The sequence below is a fragment of the Sodiomyces alcalophilus genome (assembly GCF_042370955.1).
Source record: "Sodiomyces alcalophilus JCM 7366 unplaced genomic scaffold ACRALscaffold_7, whole genome shotgun sequence".
In the NCBI taxonomy this organism is placed as follows: Eukaryota; Fungi; Ascomycota; class Sordariomycetes; order Glomerellales; family Plectosphaerellaceae; genus Sodiomyces; species Sodiomyces alcalophilus.
In genome coordinates this window covers 1,543,449-1,562,706 of record NW_027263538.1, presented here as the reverse complement: position 1 = coordinate 1,562,706, position 19,258 = coordinate 1,543,449, and the positions used below count along the sequence as shown (strand labels likewise).

Sequence of the window (19,258 nt, the reverse complement as noted above, 5' to 3'; positions counted from 1 at the left end):
CGGCGGCGCAAATATTACTAACGGCCTATTCGTATTCGTACGCCGCTCGCGAGTCCAAAGTGCGACACGGCGCGCTATGTCCTGCAGCGTTTCCCCGCCGGCCTGTACGAATGGGTACTAGTACTCGACAGAATCCAATGCGCATTAAACTGGGCCGCGCAGCTGTCTGATGGTAAACGCCGAAGCACACTTCTTCATATGGGCAGCAGCCCGCCTGAATAATAGGGTCATCTTTTGTTAAAAGGCCAATGTTAAACAGTGCTGGGCTCTTTGGAGCAGGGCTTCGGGTAATTACACTCAACTGTGCCTATTACTAATTACTTACCCCGCAAAACGGTAGACCCTGAGTGGGGCCGAGTCACTCTCGGAGGTGACGTCGCCAACCCCCATTTCAGTTACCAGCCTTTTCGAGAAAATAAAAATAAAAACCATTCATCACTCCGGCAATTACACTAATCGTTCACTTCAAGTTCTCTGAATTCTCTCTCCCGTTCAGATTCTCCTCTTCCGGCTGCAGTATATCACCGTCTCACTCAGCGTCAAGGATTTTCACACAGAGTCGTCTATCGGCACTACGGGTGTCTCCTTTTCCTCTCCAAAAAGAAAAAAGTTCTCCGATCGTTACAGTTCTCGTTGCCGCTCGCTAGCCGCCCCGGCGAAAATCGCAATGCCGCCCAAATCTTCCAGAGCTGGCCACGATGATGGCAAATCCGAACCCACGAATGCTAAAGAAAAAACCTCGTCCGGAAGCAACCACAGCGGCAACACCAAAGGCCGTCGTGGAGCGAACTCTGCGGCCGCCCAAGCCAAGGAAGCGTCTACTCGTAATGCCAACACAAAAGCCGCTACAAAAGAAGAGCCACAACCCCCTCGGGTAAGTCCAAGCCCTCTTCCCACGTCTCGGATTTTCCATGCTTTTGCCAATTGCTCTGTTTCTGACACTCAAGCGCGTTCGCAGATCGACTGGAACTCCTTCGACCGAGAAGCCCTGCACACCTACTGCCGAGAGAATCACCTCAGCGCCCCAGTCTCCTTTTCGAATTCGTACCGTCAAATGGTCCTGTCACAGCCCGGTAGCGTAGGCCTGCACTCTCCCACAATGGCCAGGAGACGAGAAGAGAGGAGGCAAGGCAAGGACAAGCTAGCCCTGCTGGTGCGTAAGCACTTCAACGGCGTGGGGATCCAGGAGAACGATGTTATTGTCGACTTCATTCACAAGGTCAGGTGTCGCACCATATCGAAGGCGGACAGAATGAGGCGCCCGCCGCCTCCGTTCGATCTCGAGAGGTAGAAGAGTCGGGCGGTACAAGAGTGGGAAAGCGGTTACACGGATACAATCACACATGCACTCTACATTGGGAAATACTAGGGGTCCTTTTTGGGTTTGCTCCTCAAGTGGCTTGGGCCTGAGCATCGAATGCGGAGCATTGCACTTCAGGCGTTTGGCAGGATAGATCTGGCATGGGATTTGACGGGACATGGATACCTCAGTAGCAATTTTGGTGTAACTCATCATGATGCATATTATGTTCTGAAAACGTCTTTCTCTGCTCTACCTTCTTGAAAACTCCTCAAACATTTTTTTTGCTGTGGTCTACTCCTCGGCTTTGGGCTTTGTCCACTTCTGCCCCTTCCCACAAACGCTCCATCCTCGCTGTTATAACGGGGTCGGCACAGTATACGGTGTACTTTTCGGTGAGTACTTTTGCATAAAGAAATACCGAGGTATCCGTACTAGCTTTAATACGTTGTAGACTGCCTTACCACGCGTCATACCGCGTTACGAGTCCTCCGCCACTCAGAGCTGCACCTCTGCCGCTGGGGCCCCGCTTGACGCGTCCAATTAGCAGCTGCCTCAGGTATCCACTTTCGGCTTAAGCCCGGGCCAACGAAAAAAAGTTGGTTTGATATCACGGACCGTCTCGAATCGCAAAGAATTTCCTCGAGATTCTATCGGCGCAATTTGGTGATATTCCTCGTCCACGTATCTTCATCTCTTTGTCTCGTGCAGCTGCAATAGGTCCTTTTAGTTCTACCGCCTCCAATGTTTTGTCCACGCCGAGTATGAATTCGAACGTCTTTACCAAGGCCGTGGCAGCTCCCAGCTGGCTCCTCCCCGGCCGCATATGCCGGCGGTCCAAGCTGAGGGGTTCACTTTGCAGTCGTGCATCAATACATACTGGGCCCTTGGGTCCAAGACACTGTAGCCGCTCACCGTCGCGGATCACCAGCACCGTCTCATCACCGAAGCGTGTAAGTAACTTGATCTATCCTGTGCAGTGAGGTCTGTAGGACTGCTTCTGATTTGCGAGTTTGCCTGGCCAGATATTCCATGCAAGCGCAGTCTCCCTAGCGCAGAAGGACCCGTACAAAGCCCTGGGCGTTGACAAGTCAGCGTCGCCTTCGGATATCAAAAAGGCATACTACGGGCTGGCGAAGAAGTACCACCCGGATACGAACAAGGACCCATCTTCCAAGGAAAAATTCGCCGACATCCAATCCGCATATGAGATCCTCTCCGACCCGAAAAAGAAGGAACAGTATGACCAGTTCGGTGCTGCCGGTTTCGATTCCAATGGACAACCGCGCACCGATCCTTTCGGCGGAGCAGGACACCCGTTCCATGGCTTCGGCGGCCAGGGTGGCTTTCAGGGTGGTTTCGGCGGCGGGTTCAACTTTGAGGACATATTCTCTGCATTCGCGGGCGGCCAGGGGTCTCCTTTCGGACGACGTGGTGGGGGCCGGAATCCTTTCCAGGAAGAGGTGCTTGTCGGTGACAACATCGAGGTCCAGGCGAGCATATCGTTTATGGAAGCGGCCAAGGGTACGACGAAGACGCTCACCATCACCCCTCTGGTGGCATGCGGTACCTGTTCTGGTAGTGGGCTCAAGCAGGGGACCAAGAGGACGCAGTGCAAGTCGTGTAACGGATCGGGAACACGCGTGCACTTCATGAACGGCGGGTTCCAGATGGCGTCGACTTGCGGTGCGTGCGGCGGGTCAGGAACCGCGGTGCCGAGGGGCTCGGAGTGTAGGCCGTGCGGTGGGAACGGCGTGGTGAGGGAGCGCAAGACCATTACGGTGGATATTCCGGCCGGTATCGAGGATGGCATGCGGTTGCGGGTGGACGGCGCGGGCGATGCGCCGGTGACGGGCAAGTCGGCCGAGCCCAACGTGCGCACACATCAAGGCGACCTTTACGTCTTCATCCGGGTGGCGCCCGACGCCAAGTTTAAGAGGGCGGGCTCGGATATCCTATACACGGCGAACATCCCCATCACAACAGCCATTCTCGGCGGCGAGGCCACCATACCCACGCTGGATGGACAGGTCAACGTCAAGGTGTCGACGGGCACGAACACGGGTGATCGGATGACGCTCTCTGGTATGGGGATGAAGAAGCTGAACGGGCGGCGGGGCTCGGGCGACTTGAAGGTCGAGTTCCGGGTCAACATGCCCAAGTACCTCAGCGCGAACCAGCGCACGCTGGTGGAAATGCTAGCGAATGAGATGGGGGACAAGACAGCCAAGAGGATCATGAATATCCCCACGGGAGGGTAAGAGATTCCAGTGTGTGGTGTGTGTGTGTGTCCGGCGTTTCCGGCTGGGAGGATCGCAACGAGCTTTGGCTGACTGTTCTCGTTGCAGGTCCAACAAGCCGGCGGACGATGCCGAATCTCATAAGAACGAGGGGTTCCTCAAGTCGATTTGGCACAGCCTGACGAACCATCCGGCTCATGGGGAACAAGCTGAGGGGCGACTCGAGCAAGACCAGCAGCGGCGACAAGAAGACTAGCAGCGGCGACAAGCCGTCGTCCGATGCATCCACGACGGACAAGAAGGGAGGAGATGGCTCGAAGAAGGAGTGATAGAGCCCCAGGGAAAAGAAGAAAAAACGGGAGTTTGGGAACTGGGGCACAACATGCCGCATCCCTCCCCGCTGTACTATTTGGTTGTTTCGTCTTCGCTTCCGAAGGAGACGTGACGCAACCGTCCTCGATGAGAAGACGGAGAAGCGAGTGATACTGTATAACTATGAGGGGCGACCGCATATTGTTGTCATGTACATCGGCGTATGCGGAACACGGACGGGGCCTGCTTCTACGATCATCTCCACCACCACTTGAGGATGAGAACTGTGTCTAGGTAAAATTTGTCTAGTTCGCAATCATGTATACTAAATCAGATCTAATAGCATACACCCCATAGAATAGAATAGGGCGACGTCGGAGGCATACGCGGCAAAACCAGCCACTTCCTCCTCACACCTTCAAAAGTAACGAAACCTCGCCTCACTTGTCATTGAATGAGGGGTTCCTTTTGACGCCAGGATTGCGATGGCCGGAATTTGCATCCTGGGATTCGGTTGGCGGGCAAACAATCTGTGTTTCAAGCCACAAGAATCCAGACATGAGGCGATGCAATGTAAGCTCGTCGATGGGGATTGCATGTATAGGGGCTGCACAAGTGCCGGCCCGCGCGGCTGGGCAGCAGGTCGCAGAACAGGCCACAGAGGTTCGACAAGAGATGGGTGAGACGACAGATCAAGCCGAGCGGCATGCGTGGTGGCATGAATGCAGTGGCTTTGCCCTTAAGTCTCTCGGCTCTTCTCGACACACACCACGCTGGGTCAATCTCGAGAAAAAAAGGAAAGAAGAGAGGAAGAAGAAGAAAAACACAAACATATTTCGTTGAACCCTAGACGCCGTCGGCGAAGAGTGTGAAGAAAGTCATGTAATGCGCCAATAGGGGGTGACGAGGCTAGAGAAGTTGCCGCTGCTAGGCTCGTCACCTGCATGAGGGCGAGGAGACTGGTGACCTGACTACCACCCACTAGGACGAACGCTGTCGTCGCATTCGAGTTTTGTAGTCACTCACCTCTTGCTGGCTTATGGAGTAGTCGTCGGATGGGGATTCGGAATTCTCCAGGCGTCAAGTTGTCCAAAGGACACGAAAATTGACGCGATGCAACCGCAATGCGGCTGGTGTCCACGGGGTTCATCATGTGGGATCCTGCGGTTGCTGCCCGACGAACCGACTTGACACGTTGAGTGGAAGGGCGGAAGTTCTAGTGTCGTTAGGTTGGCGGTTATATTTCAGTTCGTTCCTGTTCCTGGCTCAGCAACAAATGTAAAATGTGTGTCTGAATCTATCCAGACTGTATTCATCCGTCGTCTCCCTCCTGCTTGACTTGGGCTTGGGCACTGGCCAGGTCCTTCAGCATGTTCTGTGGAGGATTAAGCGCCGATGATATCCTTCCCCACCACTCACAGCACCTCTTTCATCCCTCACCCCCGCTTGTCGGTTTCCTTTCTTTCCCTTCTACCGACTATTCGAGTATCCGTCCCTGCTTGGATATTGTCCGGCTGTATGTTTCACGGGTAGTTTTCGGTGGATGGACGTTGCGGCTGGCCCGGTAGACTGGCTGGCTGTCTGTACTGATACGCCCAACATGCGGGAACTTCGTATGTACTTCGTAGTACATGCTAGTAATTCGTACATACAGAATCCAATGGCTAGTAATCCTCGAAATTGAGAGTCACGCGTCGAAGTAGGTAGCGGCTATTACTTCTTCGTATCCCATGCTGTTGAATAGGTACCTAGTGGACGGCCAGTTCTCCAATCCCATCCCTGTACGCGATAGGTACAATAAGGACACTATGACCTCACTGGCTCCAGGCAGCTACATTTCCCTGGAGGTTGCACAGGTACAAGGTACATACAACGTACAACGTACATGCCGTATTCTGCCCGCTGCGGGACATCCCACCTGTAAGCTCCATACCTTAGGTAGGTACCTTAGGTACACTTTTTCTCCCCTGCCCAGACTATACGTACAACTCGGGTGTCTTCCCTCCCCTCCTCTACTCCCCTCTAACCCCCAATATCATATTAGGAGTTTCTTACCGCCACTGCAACGAAAGCCACCAGCTATCGAGAGCAGCCAGGGCCGCTAGAACAGGCCGCAGCATCGAACCAGACAATCAACTTCTTCCCTTCTCCACATCGATCGCAGAACATTAAGGGTACCTAAACTGCCTGATTCCGCCCCGCCACCTCGATTGCTTTCGAGCCTCACAACCCCGCGTCAGCCATCCCACCACGTCCGATATCTCTGCCGCCGTCTTCGGCACACCGTCCCTCCAATCCTCGACATCCCATACATCTGGATTCCTTCCCGTACTGGCCTCCTGTCTCGTCTTCCATCGAACGACTGCTTTTCCCCAACCGGATCCGAACGCTCTGCTGGGGGCGTCCAACCCAGCCGCAGACGGACAGGCCCGGAATCGGAATAGAACGACGAAGGACTGTAGGGCAGGAAGGTCGACGGGCAGATCTCTTTAAATCATGGCGCAGTCTCCCATGATCTCGGTGCCTCTCAAGGCCACCAACGAGATCGACTGGGTCATGCCGTTGAAGAACTACATCAGAAACACGTACGGAGACGACCCCGAACGCTATGCAGAGGAGTGCGCCACTCTCAACCGCCTCAGGCAGGATGTACGAGGTGCGGGCAAGGACAGCACCGCTGGGCGGGACATGCTCTACCGATATTACGGCCAGCTTGAGCTCCTCGACTTGCGTTTCCCCGTCGACGAGCAGCACATCAAGATCTCTTTCACATGGTCTGTCCACTCTTCCCCAGTCTTGCCATCTTTGCCTATGCTCTGGCCCTTTACTGCCCGAAAAGGGGACTGTTCACCAGCTGACATGGGAACTCCGCCTACAGGTTCGACGCATTCACACACAAAGCCACGTCACAATATTCCCTCGCCTTCGAAAAGGCGTCCATCATATTCAACATTGCCGCAATCCTCTCATGCTATGCCGCTCATCAGGATCGATCCGAAGAGTCGGGGCTCAAGACTGCATATCACAACTTTCAGGCCTCTGCCGGCATGTTCACCTACATCAATGAGAATTTCCTCCACGCCCCTTCCTCCGACCTGAGCCGGGACACTGTCAAGACCGTCATTAGCATCAACCTAGCTCAAGCCCAGGAGGTCTTCCTCGAGAAACAGGTCGCCGACCAAAAGAAAGCGGGCCTCTTGGCCAAGCTCGCCAGCCAGGCTTCGACCCTATATACTCAGGCGGCCGATGGGGTTCAAGAGAACGTAACCAAAGCCATATTCGAGAGGGTTTGGCTTCTCGTGGTACAGGTATGGCAGCCGTAGGCCCCTGGCCAACTCCCGTTACCAATTGTCCCTTTCCTCGTACTTCTCTTACTACAACTGATAACTGACCATGTCCCAGATCAAGGCAAGCTATTTCGGATCTATGGCGCAGTACTACCAGGCCCTGGCCGACATGGAAGGCAACGAGCACGGCGCGGCTGTAGCCCGACTGGAAGCGGCCGAGAAATCCGCCAAAGAAGCCAGCCGTATTGCCAACAGCTTCCCATCCTCGTGCCCGCCAGGCTCCAACCTATCCTCGGATACTGGGGCTATCTTAGCCGAGTCAACCAAGCGGCACCTATCGACAGTACAGGAAAAGCTTCAGGTGGCCGTCAGGGACAACGATTATATCTACCAGCTGAACGTGCCGGCCGAGGCGAGCTTAGCACCGGTAGGTAAACTCCCTGCTGCGAAGCCCATTCCCGTGAGCGAGCTCTACGCCGGCCAGGACATCCAACGTATCACGGGCCCGGATCTGTTCGCCAAGATAGTTCCCCTTGCCGTGACCGAGATGGCGAGCCTGTACGACGAGGAGAAAGCCAAGTTGATCAGGGCCGAGACCGAGAAGGTGGACCTGGCCAACGGCGAGTTGGCTGCGAGTTTCGACTACTTGAAATTACCCGGTGCCCTTCAAATTCTCAAAGGAGGCTTTGATCAAGAGATCCTGCCAGACGAGGAATTCAAGACGTGGTGCGACGACGTTGCCAACCACGAAAACCCGACGGCCATTCTCGAGACCCTCAGGTCGGAGAAGGAAACAATCGTGTCCATTCTGGACAAGAGCACGAAGAATCTGGATATGGAGGAGAGCGTCTGCGAGAAAATGAGGTCGAAATACGAGAGCGAGTGGTCGCAACAGCCTAGTTCGCGTTTGACCACGACCTTGCGGAGCGACATCCGGAACTACCGTGAGGCCTTGGAAGAGGCGTCCCGGAGCGACGCACAGCTGGTGGCGAAGCTGAGGCAAAACGAGGGCGACTTTGAGGAGATGCGCACGGCCGTCGAGAATGGCGACGTCGACGCCCTCTTCCAGCGGGCCGTGAACAAGGCGCGCGCAAAGTCGAGCAACACCACGAGTCCCGTGGCCATCGAGCCCAATCTTCTGGATGCCGATTTCGACGAGGGGGGGCCCAGCGTACTGGACCAGATCAGGCACGTCGAGGACATTATGAAGAAGCTGAACCTCGTCAAGAGAGAGCGCAACAAGACCCTGAAGGATCTCAAAGAAAAGGTGATACCTGCCTCCTGACGTCCCAGGGGCGTGCATTGCAGAGCGACTGTTGGCTAACGTGTCTTAGGTTCACAACGATGACATCTCGGAGATTCTCATCTTGAACAAGAAAAACATCTCCAACTACGAGCAGCAGCTGTTCCAGTCCGAGCTCGAAAAGTTCCGTCCTCTGCAGAATAGGCTCCTCCAAGCAAACCAGAAGCAGTCGTCATTCATGAAAGAACTCAACTCGGCCTTCAACACCCTCCTGCAGGATAAACGTGTGCGGGCAGAGCAAAGCAAGTACGAGACCATTCAGCGGCAACGATCGTCGGCCGTCAATCGATACAAGCGGGCGTACCAGGAGTTTCTCGATCTCGCAACCGGTCTACAGGGCGCGAAGCGGTGGTATGAGGAAATGAGGGAGACGGTGGAGAGCTTGGAGAAGAATGTCATGACATTCGTAAACAACCGACGATCCGAGGGCGCACAGCTCCTCGACCAGATCGAAAAGGACAAGGCGTCTCGGAAGGATGCGCACGCCGAGGTGGAACGGGAACGCCTCAGGGAGCTCATGGACCGCATGTCCATGGAGCCCAACGGTGCCACTCAGCAGCCTAGCAAGTCCCGCCCCACGCCTGCTCCTCTCAACCTAGCCTCGAATACGTCGTCTTCTGGCTCGATCCCTCGATATCCGCAGACCAATTTCCAAGGGCAATATCAGGTCCCACAGTCCCCTCCAGCCACACAGATGCCCGGCATGCAACAGTACGCCAGCTTCGCCCCTCCTCCCAACACGCAATCATTCCCGCCGCAACCCGCCAACACGTACGGCCAGCCGGCATATAACCCAAGCCAGTACGGCCGTACGCCCGGTCCGACTTCCCCGCCGCCTCACCAGTCGACCTTTGGCCCCGCCGTGCTGCGCGGCCCGGCCTCACCTCCGCCGACCCAGGCATCCTTTGGACAGACACAGCCGCTGCAGCATCAACAACCATACGGAGGTTACCCGGGGCCTCAGCAGCACCAACATCAGCCGGGGCACTCGCACAGCTCATCGCAGAGCTTCGTTCCTCCCGGCTTCGTCCCACCGCCACCCCCTCCAGGCCCTCCCCCTCTTGGACCGCAGCAGACGTTCTACGGGGAGAATTTCCAGCAGCCGCAGCAAACACCCGTCGCGCAACACGGATCGTACCACGGGTCGTACCCGCAAGGTGCGCACGTGCCTAGCTCGCAGCCAGGACCTTCGAACGACCCGTGGGCAGGTCTGAGTGCGTGGAAGTAGGCCGATTTTGTTTTATTTTTTTGTTGTCTTTTTGGAGGAGAATATTGCAGTGGCACTATAGTGGGCGGCGACATGACTGGGGCTCGAAGGCTGGAAACAAGGAAAAACTCGAGTGGGCAATGTCAAGCGAGCATAGTAGACGTTGAAGGTGATTCTTTCTGCTGGAACATTTCTCTCATCAGCTGCATGTGCATGTATCTGGCGTCAGGGGGCGAAGAGTTCTTGGTACTTATTTTATTTATTCATTTATTCTCATCCTCGTCCTCTCTCTTGATCATGATCTTCCCGGAGAAGCACGGTCATAATCTTTTCGTGCGATGCGCGTAGATTGCTGACACTCGCTCGAGGACTACATGAGGCCAAGTTGATTCATATAAGGGGGATAGTCGTCGGGAATACGACACGAATTACAGCTAAGCCAGTCGGATTGCAACGGCGAAGCTGGAATATATCCCTTAAACAGTGGGATGGTCAAATTGGACAAAGCTCGCGATACGAACCATACCATCCCCTCTGCTGCTTCTACATGGATTTGTTTTCTTGCCAATCAACAACAAATTGCTAAGAGCAACGGCTTACATGTCGTGTCGACGCAACTCTACTCTCACCAAACTTGTGCATTCCTGTTATCATGATTTAGGCACATCTCCATCCCCTGTTGTCGTTGATGTTGTTGATGTCGCTGCCGCTGCTGTTGGTTCTGCAGCGACAACATCATCTGTGGCAATGGTGGTACTGTTTCCCGCCTCATCACTCTCCTTGTCCCTATCGCTCTCCTTTCCCCTATCGCTCTTCTTTTCCTCATCGTTCTCCTTCACCTTGGGCTCATCCTCCGTTCCCTCATCGTCCTCCTTCACCTTGGGCTCACTCTCCTTTCCCTCATCGTTGCCCTTCCCCTTATCGCTCTCCTTCTCCTTGGGCTCAGGTATCGACTTCTCCTCCATCCCAGGCAGAGGTGTCCCTTCCGCCCCGTCAGACCCAGCCTCTGGCTTCCGGGGCGCGTCGCCGTCGTCACTTCTCCCATGTGTGACGTCCCTGATCTCCAACCCGGGATAGATACCCAGGGCATCCGCATCCAGCGCCTCCCCCGAGAAAGGCGGTCGTCCCCGTAGCGGGCTCGCAGGCATCGAGTCGCTCGTGGTTTCTGCGGCCGAAATGATAGACTCGCCGAACGAGCCACCCGTCGTGGGTCTCTGATCCAGCGTCTTGCCATTCACCACGGGCGAATGCCCGTCATCCCCGGCACTGTCGTCCCGATTCCTCGGGAAAAAGAAGGACGAGCCCGAGGCCCGACCGTCCTTCTCCGTTGGCGCCATGCTCTCCCGCGGGGAGAGGACGCCGGGCGAGTGCGCGCCGCTCTTGTCCGTCTTCTTGCCCCACCCGGTGCCCCAGCCCTTGCGCTTCTCTCCAGCCCAAGTAACCCAGCTACCCATGTAGGTGCTCGCCTTGGCACCGGCAGTATGGAGGTTGTTCTGAACTTTTGCAGCATCTATGCCCCCGGCTGGGATCCATCCTCCCTGTTGGTGCGGTCCGTTCTTATCGGGACCTGCAGAGGCGGGACTGTTGAGAGCGCTTTGCCGGTGCTGTTGTTGCTCCAGTTCCTTGGCTCTCTGCCGCTGCGCCTCCCGATAGGCCTCCATGTCGGCATAGAGCTTGTTGAAGAGACTGGAGGCCTTGTCGCGGCCAACGGCCAGATTCCGTCCTAGGACCTCTCGGCCCTGGGCAAAGCGCGCGTCGAGATGCATGTCGTGGACCTGTTGGGTGATGCGCCGTTGGACGTCCTCCACGGTGAGGCCGCCCGCACAGGGGTGCTTGGGCTCGACCACATCGAAGAGGTGCGAGTCGGTATGGGCATTCCACATTCGGTGGTTCTCGGTGCGGGACCAGGCTTCGATGAACTCGGCGCCAAAGTCGACAGACGGGTCGCCGTCGATGTGAGGAAGCAGGGCGCGTGGGTTGTTGTGGTTGGCTTTGAGGTATTTGTGATACTTGTACGAAGAAAGGAGAGCGAGAATGTACTCCTCGAACTGGAGACGTATGAACTCCTCGCTGCCCACGTATCCCATAGTTTTGGGCCGGCCGGGGTTCGCGTCGTCCCACGTCTCATTCACCTCCTGGGTCAGATAGTCGATCCACCGACGGTCCGCTGCGGATAGGGTCAGAGCCATCCTGAGGGAGGAGGATGATATGTTAACGGTTTTCTCGTCGAGGTTGATAAGGATGTCGCTGTATCGGTCTTTTTGCTGGAGGAGAAGCGAGTTGGTGCTGCCAACAACGTACGCCTTGGTACCAAAGTCGGCAAGGATGTCGAGCTGCTGAAGTGGGGTGTAAGGTCCGAACAAACTGCCCTATAGAAGGTTGTCAGTTGGCTCTGTAATCACTCATTTTTCTTTCCTCCCTAGCTCTCCTCTCCTTCGAGCGACTTGCGAACGCTACAGGTCAGAGCGTAATACCTTTCCGAATATCTGAAGGGGCAATCCCATATAAGTCAATAGGGAATTGCGATCGCTTGTTCGTAATGTTGTTGGCGTGGTGAGCCTGAACTCGTACGCGTTTAACTCCGGGTCGGCGCAGTCTTGGAGGTTACGGATAAGGCCGGGTATTAAAGAAATCAGGGAAAACTGCATCATGCATAACCGTTCACACCGTGATCCAAAGAAAAGCATCTGTAGGTGGAGATGAGAGGCCACAGGTCAGCATCACTCTGGAGCAGGTTTTCCGTACAAGACCGGCCACAGACGACTTGGCCATGAACAAAATCGTTCAAATCACGGGGTGCCGAACAAAGGAAAAGGAAAATAGATCGCACCTTGGGTTGTAACAAGCAAGACTTGAGCAGCACCAGGGTCTGCCATCGGAACTCCTTGACGAGCTCCCGCAAGCTCATGCCAAGGTATTGATCTCTGTCCTCCTCTTCATTCGTCTGGCGTTCCTTCTCCTCGGCGAGGCTCTCCTGAAAGCGACGGAGGATTTCTGTGTCTGCAAATTCGCGCTGTGCGAACCAAGCCTGCGTGACGACGCTCAGGCGCTCGCGCATCATGCCAAAGGAATGGGGACTGTCGGCGATGACGACGACTGCCTTCTGGACCGTAGAGCGAGTCACGTCGGCGGGCCGGTTGAGGAGCTGCGAGGCGTCCAGCTGCCGCGTGCACGAGATGCCAAAGAGCGAGGTCGCCACGGGGGAGGTTTCGGTAGCTGGGTAGAGGAGGGTGAAGTAGGAGAAGTCTTCGTCGGAGCTGTCAGGTTCGAAGTTGGTCAGCTGGCATGAAACAATGGGGAAACAAAAATGAAAACCAGAGTTCAATCAAGGGGAACACTCGGTCGCAACACAAACTCACGCGTGCGCGCCGTCGCTCAGCGCCATGAAGGGCAGCAATGACCACCCAAACTCTGCGGCAGGGTCACTACCCTCGGGCACTCCAAACCACGACTCGACCTCGGGTCCCCTGGCATGATGGAAGCCGACGACGGTGACGAGGGGAACGAAGGCTGGTTTGGCCGGTGTCTTGGGGGTTGGCGGTACACTCGTCGTGGGTGTCGCCGCCGCCGCAGCAGCAGAAGCTACATCAGCATCAGCAGCGGGAGCCGGAGCCGGGTTCGTCGCGTCGTCTAAGGCGGACATGACGACGAAATCGCAGCCGGCGCAAACGAAAGGCTGCCCGGGAGCTTTCCGAGAAAAGAATTCCCTGTTCTCCTAGGGATTGATTGAGCGGGGTGCGTCGATTCTTGGGCCGTTGGGGGACGTGGCGGAGAGTGGAAACCCTTCAGAGGGTTGCCATCTATGTCGTTGGGAATAGTTCCAATTGAAGATGGAGGCGGCCGTAAAGGCTGGATTCGACAAAGACTGCAAAGGGAACCCCCCCTTTTCTTTGTTCCTTCTTGTTCTTTTTTCTTTAGCACGGAGCGACAGGTTTTCCTTGGTGGTTTTACTTCTGATTCGAGGTTATACTGATTTCGGCGGGGTCACCTGTAGATCGACAGCTGTTCGTGCAGGACGCAGATGCAGCAGGGCAACCGAAAGGGGTCCAATCCGATGTCGAGGCCAGATGGACAGCGAACATACGTGTAGCGTATATTGAAGGGGTAAGTAATATCCCCAAGATTGCCAAGAAAATCGGTCGAGGACGAGACCGCTTTTTGGTTTGGCGCCTCACTCTCCCCTCCCTTCCACTTTGCTTCCATGCTTCCACTGCGAGGGCGGTGAAGAAATCGCCACTAGGTTGCTATTCGTACGAATATTCGTATGTCGGAACTAGGCCAGCTGAAGGGGTGAATGCGATACTGCCGCCGATGTCCGGTACATATTCGTACACTACAAGGCCTACCTAGGTACCGAGTACGCTTCCGTACATTGTGAGCATACTGTGGTTGCATGACAGGATGTTGAGTTGAGTTGGCAATTCCCGAGTCGTCGACGAATAGTCCACTCCATTTGTCGTTTGGAGAAGATATGGTCTACATTACAGCCTGCCGGAAGCGCAAGTATTATCTTCGTGCTGGTGTTACTGTAGTGTAATGCACGTGTATTGAGGATGAGATGGACATCAAATCAAAAAGGCCCTGGGTTACGGGTTACGCAAAGTCACTACGTTGTATTCCATCTACCTACCTACCTAGGTACTCCGACAGCCTCCCCGCTCTTCAAGTAAAGTCCAACATGTGAAGCCATCTCAGTGTACAGTAACTCAATTTACAGTACCGGTACCTCCATTACATCTCAGGGGAAATCAACGCAGCAAGGACGAAGTGCACCTTCGAAGCTCCATCGGGAAAACACCATACCCAAGGGGATATTATCAAATGTAGCTTCATCAGCTGTCTCTTTTCAATTTCCCCCTCCTCTCTCCGCCATGTCACTTCTTGCCTCCCAACACGTACGTATGTAGAACTCGTGCCAGTTATATATACGACGTAAGGGGCCGTCAGCGACATGACCCAATTACTATCGTCTTGTCGCTGGCCTTTGTTTGAATGTCATATCAGAACCTTACGTACGAATAAGGAAAGAAAAACAACCCGCCTCCCACCACCGCCTATTCCATCCGTCTCTTCAAACGCCAAGACACCATGATGTACCAGGCATCCGAACACCTCGCCCGGCCTCTTGCCCTGTCGCGTGGTATCGTGTCGTTTTTTTTGTGGGATTTCCTCGTAATCAAAGGGCATTTCCCGAGTAACTTCTCGACCGGACCACCCCGGCTTCCTTCCGAGGCTCTTCTTGCAGTCTTTTGGACGTTGACTTGATCTTTCGCGTTGCGCATCCTCACTCTCCGGCTATTGTGCTTCTCCCTGCCCGTTCATCGGCTCATCCAGCTGACCCATGTTCGTATCCACGTTGTGGTAGTCGAGAATCTCCGAGTACCTATCGTCAAAACTAGTCAGCCTTGCTCTGTTCACCTCAACCCGGGACGATCAGGATGGAACGAGTGTATGGTAAGGGGGCTGCGCACATCATAATCTTCCACGTGTCAACAGGGAGGTCGGCATCGTTGAAGCTCCAGTCAAACTTCTCCTCGGCTACGGGCTCGTCCGTCGGGTCATGGTAAGGGGCGAGGTATTCGTGCGCCAAGGCCTCCGTGGCCGTTATCCTGCTCTTAGGGTCGAAGACGAGCATTCTCTCGAGTACGTCAATCGCGGCAGGGTCGGCATTCCTAAACTTGTTCTTCAGGGGCTGGCGTTCGCGCTTGGGTAGCGACTTGACGAATCGTAGCGTCTTCAGAAGAGAACCGGCAAGTCAGCTCAACCTGCCACTCATCCATGGTCCTGAGGGCAACTTACATTTTCGCTGGCAATGGTGTTGATAACGTCATCCGGGGGAGTACCCAACAGTTCGGTGATGATGGAGAACTGATTGACATGGTCCTTCCCGGGGAAGAGCGGCTTGCCATCAAGCATCTCGGCAAAGATACATCCGGCGCTCCAGATATCGACCTCAACGTCGTACTTTTGCCATGTGAGCATAATCTCGGGCGCACGGTAGTACCGCGTTGACACGTAGCCGGTCATCTGCGGGTCCTGGATGCGGGCGAGACCGAAATCGCAAATCTTCAGGTCGCAGTTCTCGTTGACAAGAATGTTGCTGGGCTTCAGGTCGCGGTGCACCACGCCGGCCGAGTGCACATACTTCAATCCGCGCTATTCTCTCCGTCAATAATCCCGTCTCTCGCCTGTCTACAGTGGAACGGAGACCAGTCATACCATGATCTGATAAAGAAAATACTGGATGAACTGCTTCTCCAGTGGCCGGGACGTGAGTAGCCGGTGCAGGTCGGTACCGAGAAGCTCCGTGACGAAGTAAATGTCCTCGAGTGGAGAGATGAAGATGTCACTCAGCGAAATGATCTGACAACGTGCTTGTTAGCACACGCACACACGATTTTTCTTTTCGCCGGGGGCTACCGGCGAGAAGGCCGAGTAAAAGGAAAGCCGCACATTTTCATGTCGCAGATGCTTAAGAAGCTTCAACTCTCGGTAAGTTCGTTTCGCCAGGACGGGCGTGCTGAAAGGCTTCATGATCTTCTTGACGGCCACATTCTGGTTGGTGAGCTGATCGCGGGCGGAGCTAGAGCATCACACGAGAATGGCGTGTCAGCCGCTAATTGCGCGCAATCAAAGGGGAGGTCCAAGGACTGGTGACGAGGGGAGTCGGGCATACCAAACGAGTCCAAAGGCTCCCATTCCCACGGGTTGCAGGTCTGAATACCTCGAGGTGATCTCGAAGGTAGTCCCGAAAATCTGTGCTCTGATGAATTCCGCCATTTTTATGCGACTTGTCGGTGGTATATTCTCTCCGAAAAATGGAATCCTCTTCAAAACCCGGTCGGAATGGACTTGGTTGCTTGATCCAAAAGTGGCACAAGGCCGTATCGAAGTTTGTCCAAAGGATACGGCGGGAGAGCAATGTTGTTGCTGACTGCGATATAGTGACGCGGGTTGTTCCTCCGGGCTGCTCAGTAAAGACTTCCGAAGAGATGTAATGTTCAGAATGGCAAGTAATCGGGAAGCGCGCTAAAAACCGAGATTTGATGGTCGAAAGCGTTGTCGATGGTTGGTAGGTAGCGTAGTAATAGTAGGCGGGACACGAGAGGCGTGGGTCAGGGCTCCAGCTGGGTCGGGTGCTACGGTGTTGGCGGCAGTGGTGGCGGGGTAATCAAGGGAAGGAACTACAGTAGGAGAAACTGTACCGCTGCACGGCTGCGGCTGCGAGTGAGTGTGCGAAAGTGGCTGAACTGATGGCGGGGTAGCAGAGTCTGGGCTGTAGCAGCAGGACGCGTCAGCTGTCTGTAGGTATTTGCGCAGAACCTCCCAATTCAATCAGAAGAGAGAAAAAGGAAAGAGAAAAGAAGAAGAAAAAATCAGCAAGTGCAAGTAAAAAAGAATCCAGTTCCCGGTTAAATTTGCGACGAATTGAATGAGGAACGATCGAGGCATCGAAGACATTGGTCTGAGGGCGCGTGGGGTTGCGGGGCCGTCCAGTTACTGACTAGTCGTACTGTGATGTCCGAGTCGGGGGCCGAGACAACTCGGCGAGCTGTGGGAACAGTAAGCTGAACCAGGACGAGAAGGGCGACAACCGAGGGGTGTTTTGACACCGTCCAATCCCTAAAACCCTCGGGTTTCTTTTTGTCCGAGATGGTCGAGACGGAGGAGAAACCGTCAATATACAAAATTGTCGTGCCTTGAGCTGGAGTTGATGTCGTTTTGACCCGGCCACGTAGAGCAGCGCGACCAACAGAAAGAATGAACCAAGGTCGGCAAGAAAATGTACGCCGACCAAGTCGTCCATGTAGACAAATCGAAGCTGCCGCCCCCCGGTGTTTTGATGATGTGCGCTGGCTAAGTTCGGCGCCAAATGAACACGAACAGGGCAGTGCGAGGTACCAGGGCCAAAACGAGACGAAAACGAGAAGACAGGAATGCTCCGGAGACGGAAGTCGCCCTTACCCTTGGTCGCCACGTCTTTTCTCTGGCCCTTGACGTGGTTTATAAAAAGAAACGCCTTGATGGCTCCCAGGTGACTGACTTTGTTGTTGCAACGATCCGGGACGAATAAAGCTCGGACGGGTACGGAATGGATGGATTGATGGTACCAAGCCGAAATTCTCGTCAGCCCTGGCGATCCACAGGGTCTGGGCGAGAAGGTGAGAATTGGACGCTCGAGGAATGACGCCAGTCGTTGGAATTTTTGCAGAGTTGCGAATCGGTCAGTGGGAAATCGACTGGAACAACGAGCGAGGGGAACGCTGGTGGCACTGTTTCGCTATCTCCCGGAGTAGGCGACTGTAGCAAAAATGCGATGCCACGATGACAGCCGTAGCAGGTTGTTTTCAGGTTCGGTGGACGAAGAATTTGACGAAAGAAACCGATAGGAAAGAGGGGGAAAGGGGGTGGAGGAGGATATATTTGGTGTTGTAGGAAGGGTATTATTACGTAGGTATCAAATCGCAACGACCTGGAAGTGTCCACGATCCGATCCGATCACTCTGTGGCACCCAGCTTCCAAGGTTCCCTGATCCCGGTCATCGGAGAGTCGGCCAAGAATTCGTCGAAGCCTCAGACGCGCAACTTTGCGAAGCTGAAAGACAGCTTGCCCTCACCCACTTTCCAGTCCCTGGCCTGCTGCTGCCGTACATATTACCGTGTAGCTGATAAACCCGCATTGCGACTTGATGCTTATTCGTCGCGAAAGCCGTCTCCGGCCAAGAAAGCCATCTCCCAGTGGACCAGGGCCCAGAGACGGGTCGTTGTCCTATCATATTTCGTCCCACGATTCATCGCATTATTGTCCCTAAGCCAACCGTTCTTGACATTCGCAACCGACATGTGCATATACATAGGACGGCGATTGATATTTTGTCTTACCTGGCTACCAAGCTTTCAAAGGTGGAGTAAGACACGGCAGTTGAAGCGAGAAAACAAATGTTCAGATATCAAAAACGACCCTTCAGTCTATATATTGTGTATGTGCAGTCCCCAAGCGATGGATACGTTGGACTCGACTCCATGTGTTTGACACTCAGGTTGCAAACGAGGAGGTTTGTACATGTACTTTTCGCGCGACAGCACAGACCATATCGATATTTCAGGGAGGGGCGTAAACGGCAATGACGTCACAGTTTGGAAAGGTCGAGATCAGTATGGGGTCGTTGTATCTACTAGGGTAGGTAGCTAATAAGTCCTCGAATTTCAACAACAAGATGGAATTGACGAACGGGGCCTATAATTACAATAGACTCCGTGATTACCTTAATTGATTGATATTCTGTACTAACAAACGTACTTCAGATAGGTAGTGTACCGTCCCGACACATCCGGTGTACCACTGCCCTGTCGCTCGTCTTGCAGCGGCATGGATATAATTACAAGGCCTCCTTTCTCAACGTTTTGGTATGTTATGGTCGGGACTATCGATGATCGTTGCTGCCCGCCTGTCGCCGTGGCGTGGGACGGTTTGGTACAAGAAAGCTGCATACAGTATATATCGCTGGACATTCTGGTTCCCTGTGACCGGATACCGGCCCTTCTTTGTATGTTCTGGAACTTTTTCTTATCGTAGGTAGTCGCTAGTCACTACGGCGCAACAGGGAC

General features: G+C 54.5%; 6 protein-coding genes across 6 annotated transcripts; 3 read left to right on the top strand and 3 right to left on the bottom strand.

Moving 5' to 3' along the window:
- Positions 1 to 430: 430 nt before the first annotated feature.
- ACRALDRAFT_1077491 (uncharacterized protein) lies at positions 431 to 1,604 on the top strand. The gene is made up of 2 exons (XM_071018651.1): positions 431 to 874; positions 959 to 1,604. Exons 1-2 carry the CDS (start codon positions 668 to 670, stop codon positions 1,289 to 1,291), a joined length of 540 nt encoding a protein of 179 aa, XP_070872486.1. The 5' UTR covers positions 431 to 667; the 3' UTR covers positions 1,292 to 1,604.
- Positions 1,605 to 1,957: 353 nt separating this feature from the next.
- ACRALDRAFT_1044209 (uncharacterized protein) lies at positions 1,958 to 4,292 on the top strand. Its single transcript, XM_071015345.1, has 3 exons — positions 1,958 to 2,253; positions 2,326 to 3,557; positions 3,649 to 4,292. The coding sequence occupies exons 1-3, from the start codon at positions 2,065 to 2,067 to the stop codon at positions 3,794 to 3,796; spliced, it is 1,569 nt and encodes a 522-aa protein (XP_070872485.1). The 5' UTR covers positions 1,958 to 2,064; the 3' UTR covers positions 3,797 to 4,292.
- A 1,460-nt stretch (positions 4,293 to 5,752) lies between these two features.
- On the top strand, positions 5,753 to 9,958 carry ACRALDRAFT_1051974 (uncharacterized protein). Its single transcript, XM_071015708.1, has 5 exons — positions 5,753 to 5,790; positions 5,897 to 6,626; positions 6,731 to 7,160; positions 7,255 to 8,406; positions 8,474 to 9,958. The coding sequence occupies exons 2-5, from the start codon at positions 6,349 to 6,351 to the stop codon at positions 9,668 to 9,670; spliced, it is 3,057 nt and encodes a 1,018-aa protein (XP_070872484.1). The 5' UTR covers positions 5,753 to 5,790; positions 5,897 to 6,348; the 3' UTR covers positions 9,671 to 9,958.
- A 1,097-nt stretch (positions 9,959 to 11,055) lies between these two features.
- ACRALDRAFT_2110863 (uncharacterized protein) lies at positions 11,056 to 13,292 on the bottom strand (the record flags this gene model as incomplete). Its single annotated transcript, XM_071023500.1, has 4 exons — positions 11,056 to 12,018; positions 12,124 to 12,336; positions 12,480 to 12,906; positions 13,009 to 13,292. Coding segments are annotated over 4 exons (1,887 nt in total), but the record flags the coding sequence as incomplete, so codon positions are not given.
- A 1,652-nt stretch (positions 13,293 to 14,944) lies between these two features.
- On the bottom strand, positions 14,945 to 16,429 carry ACRALDRAFT_2110909 (uncharacterized protein; the record flags this gene model as incomplete). The annotated part of the gene is made up of 6 exons (XM_071023501.1): positions 14,945 to 15,032; positions 15,121 to 15,383; positions 15,449 to 15,805; positions 15,869 to 16,012; positions 16,103 to 16,232; positions 16,326 to 16,429. The coding sequence occupies 6 exons, from the start codon at positions 16,427 to 16,429 to the stop codon at positions 14,945 to 14,947; spliced, it is 1,086 nt and encodes a 361-aa protein (XP_070872482.1).
- Positions 16,430 to 18,661: 2,232 nt separating this feature from the next.
- On the bottom strand, positions 18,662 to 19,208 carry ACRALDRAFT_1065250 (uncharacterized protein). Its single transcript, XM_071017117.1, has one exon. The coding sequence runs from the start codon at positions 19,160 to 19,162 to the stop codon at positions 18,938 to 18,940; it is 225 nt and encodes a 74-aa protein (XP_070872481.1). The 5' UTR covers positions 19,163 to 19,208; the 3' UTR covers positions 18,662 to 18,937.
- Between the last annotated feature and the right edge of the window lie 50 nt (positions 19,209 to 19,258).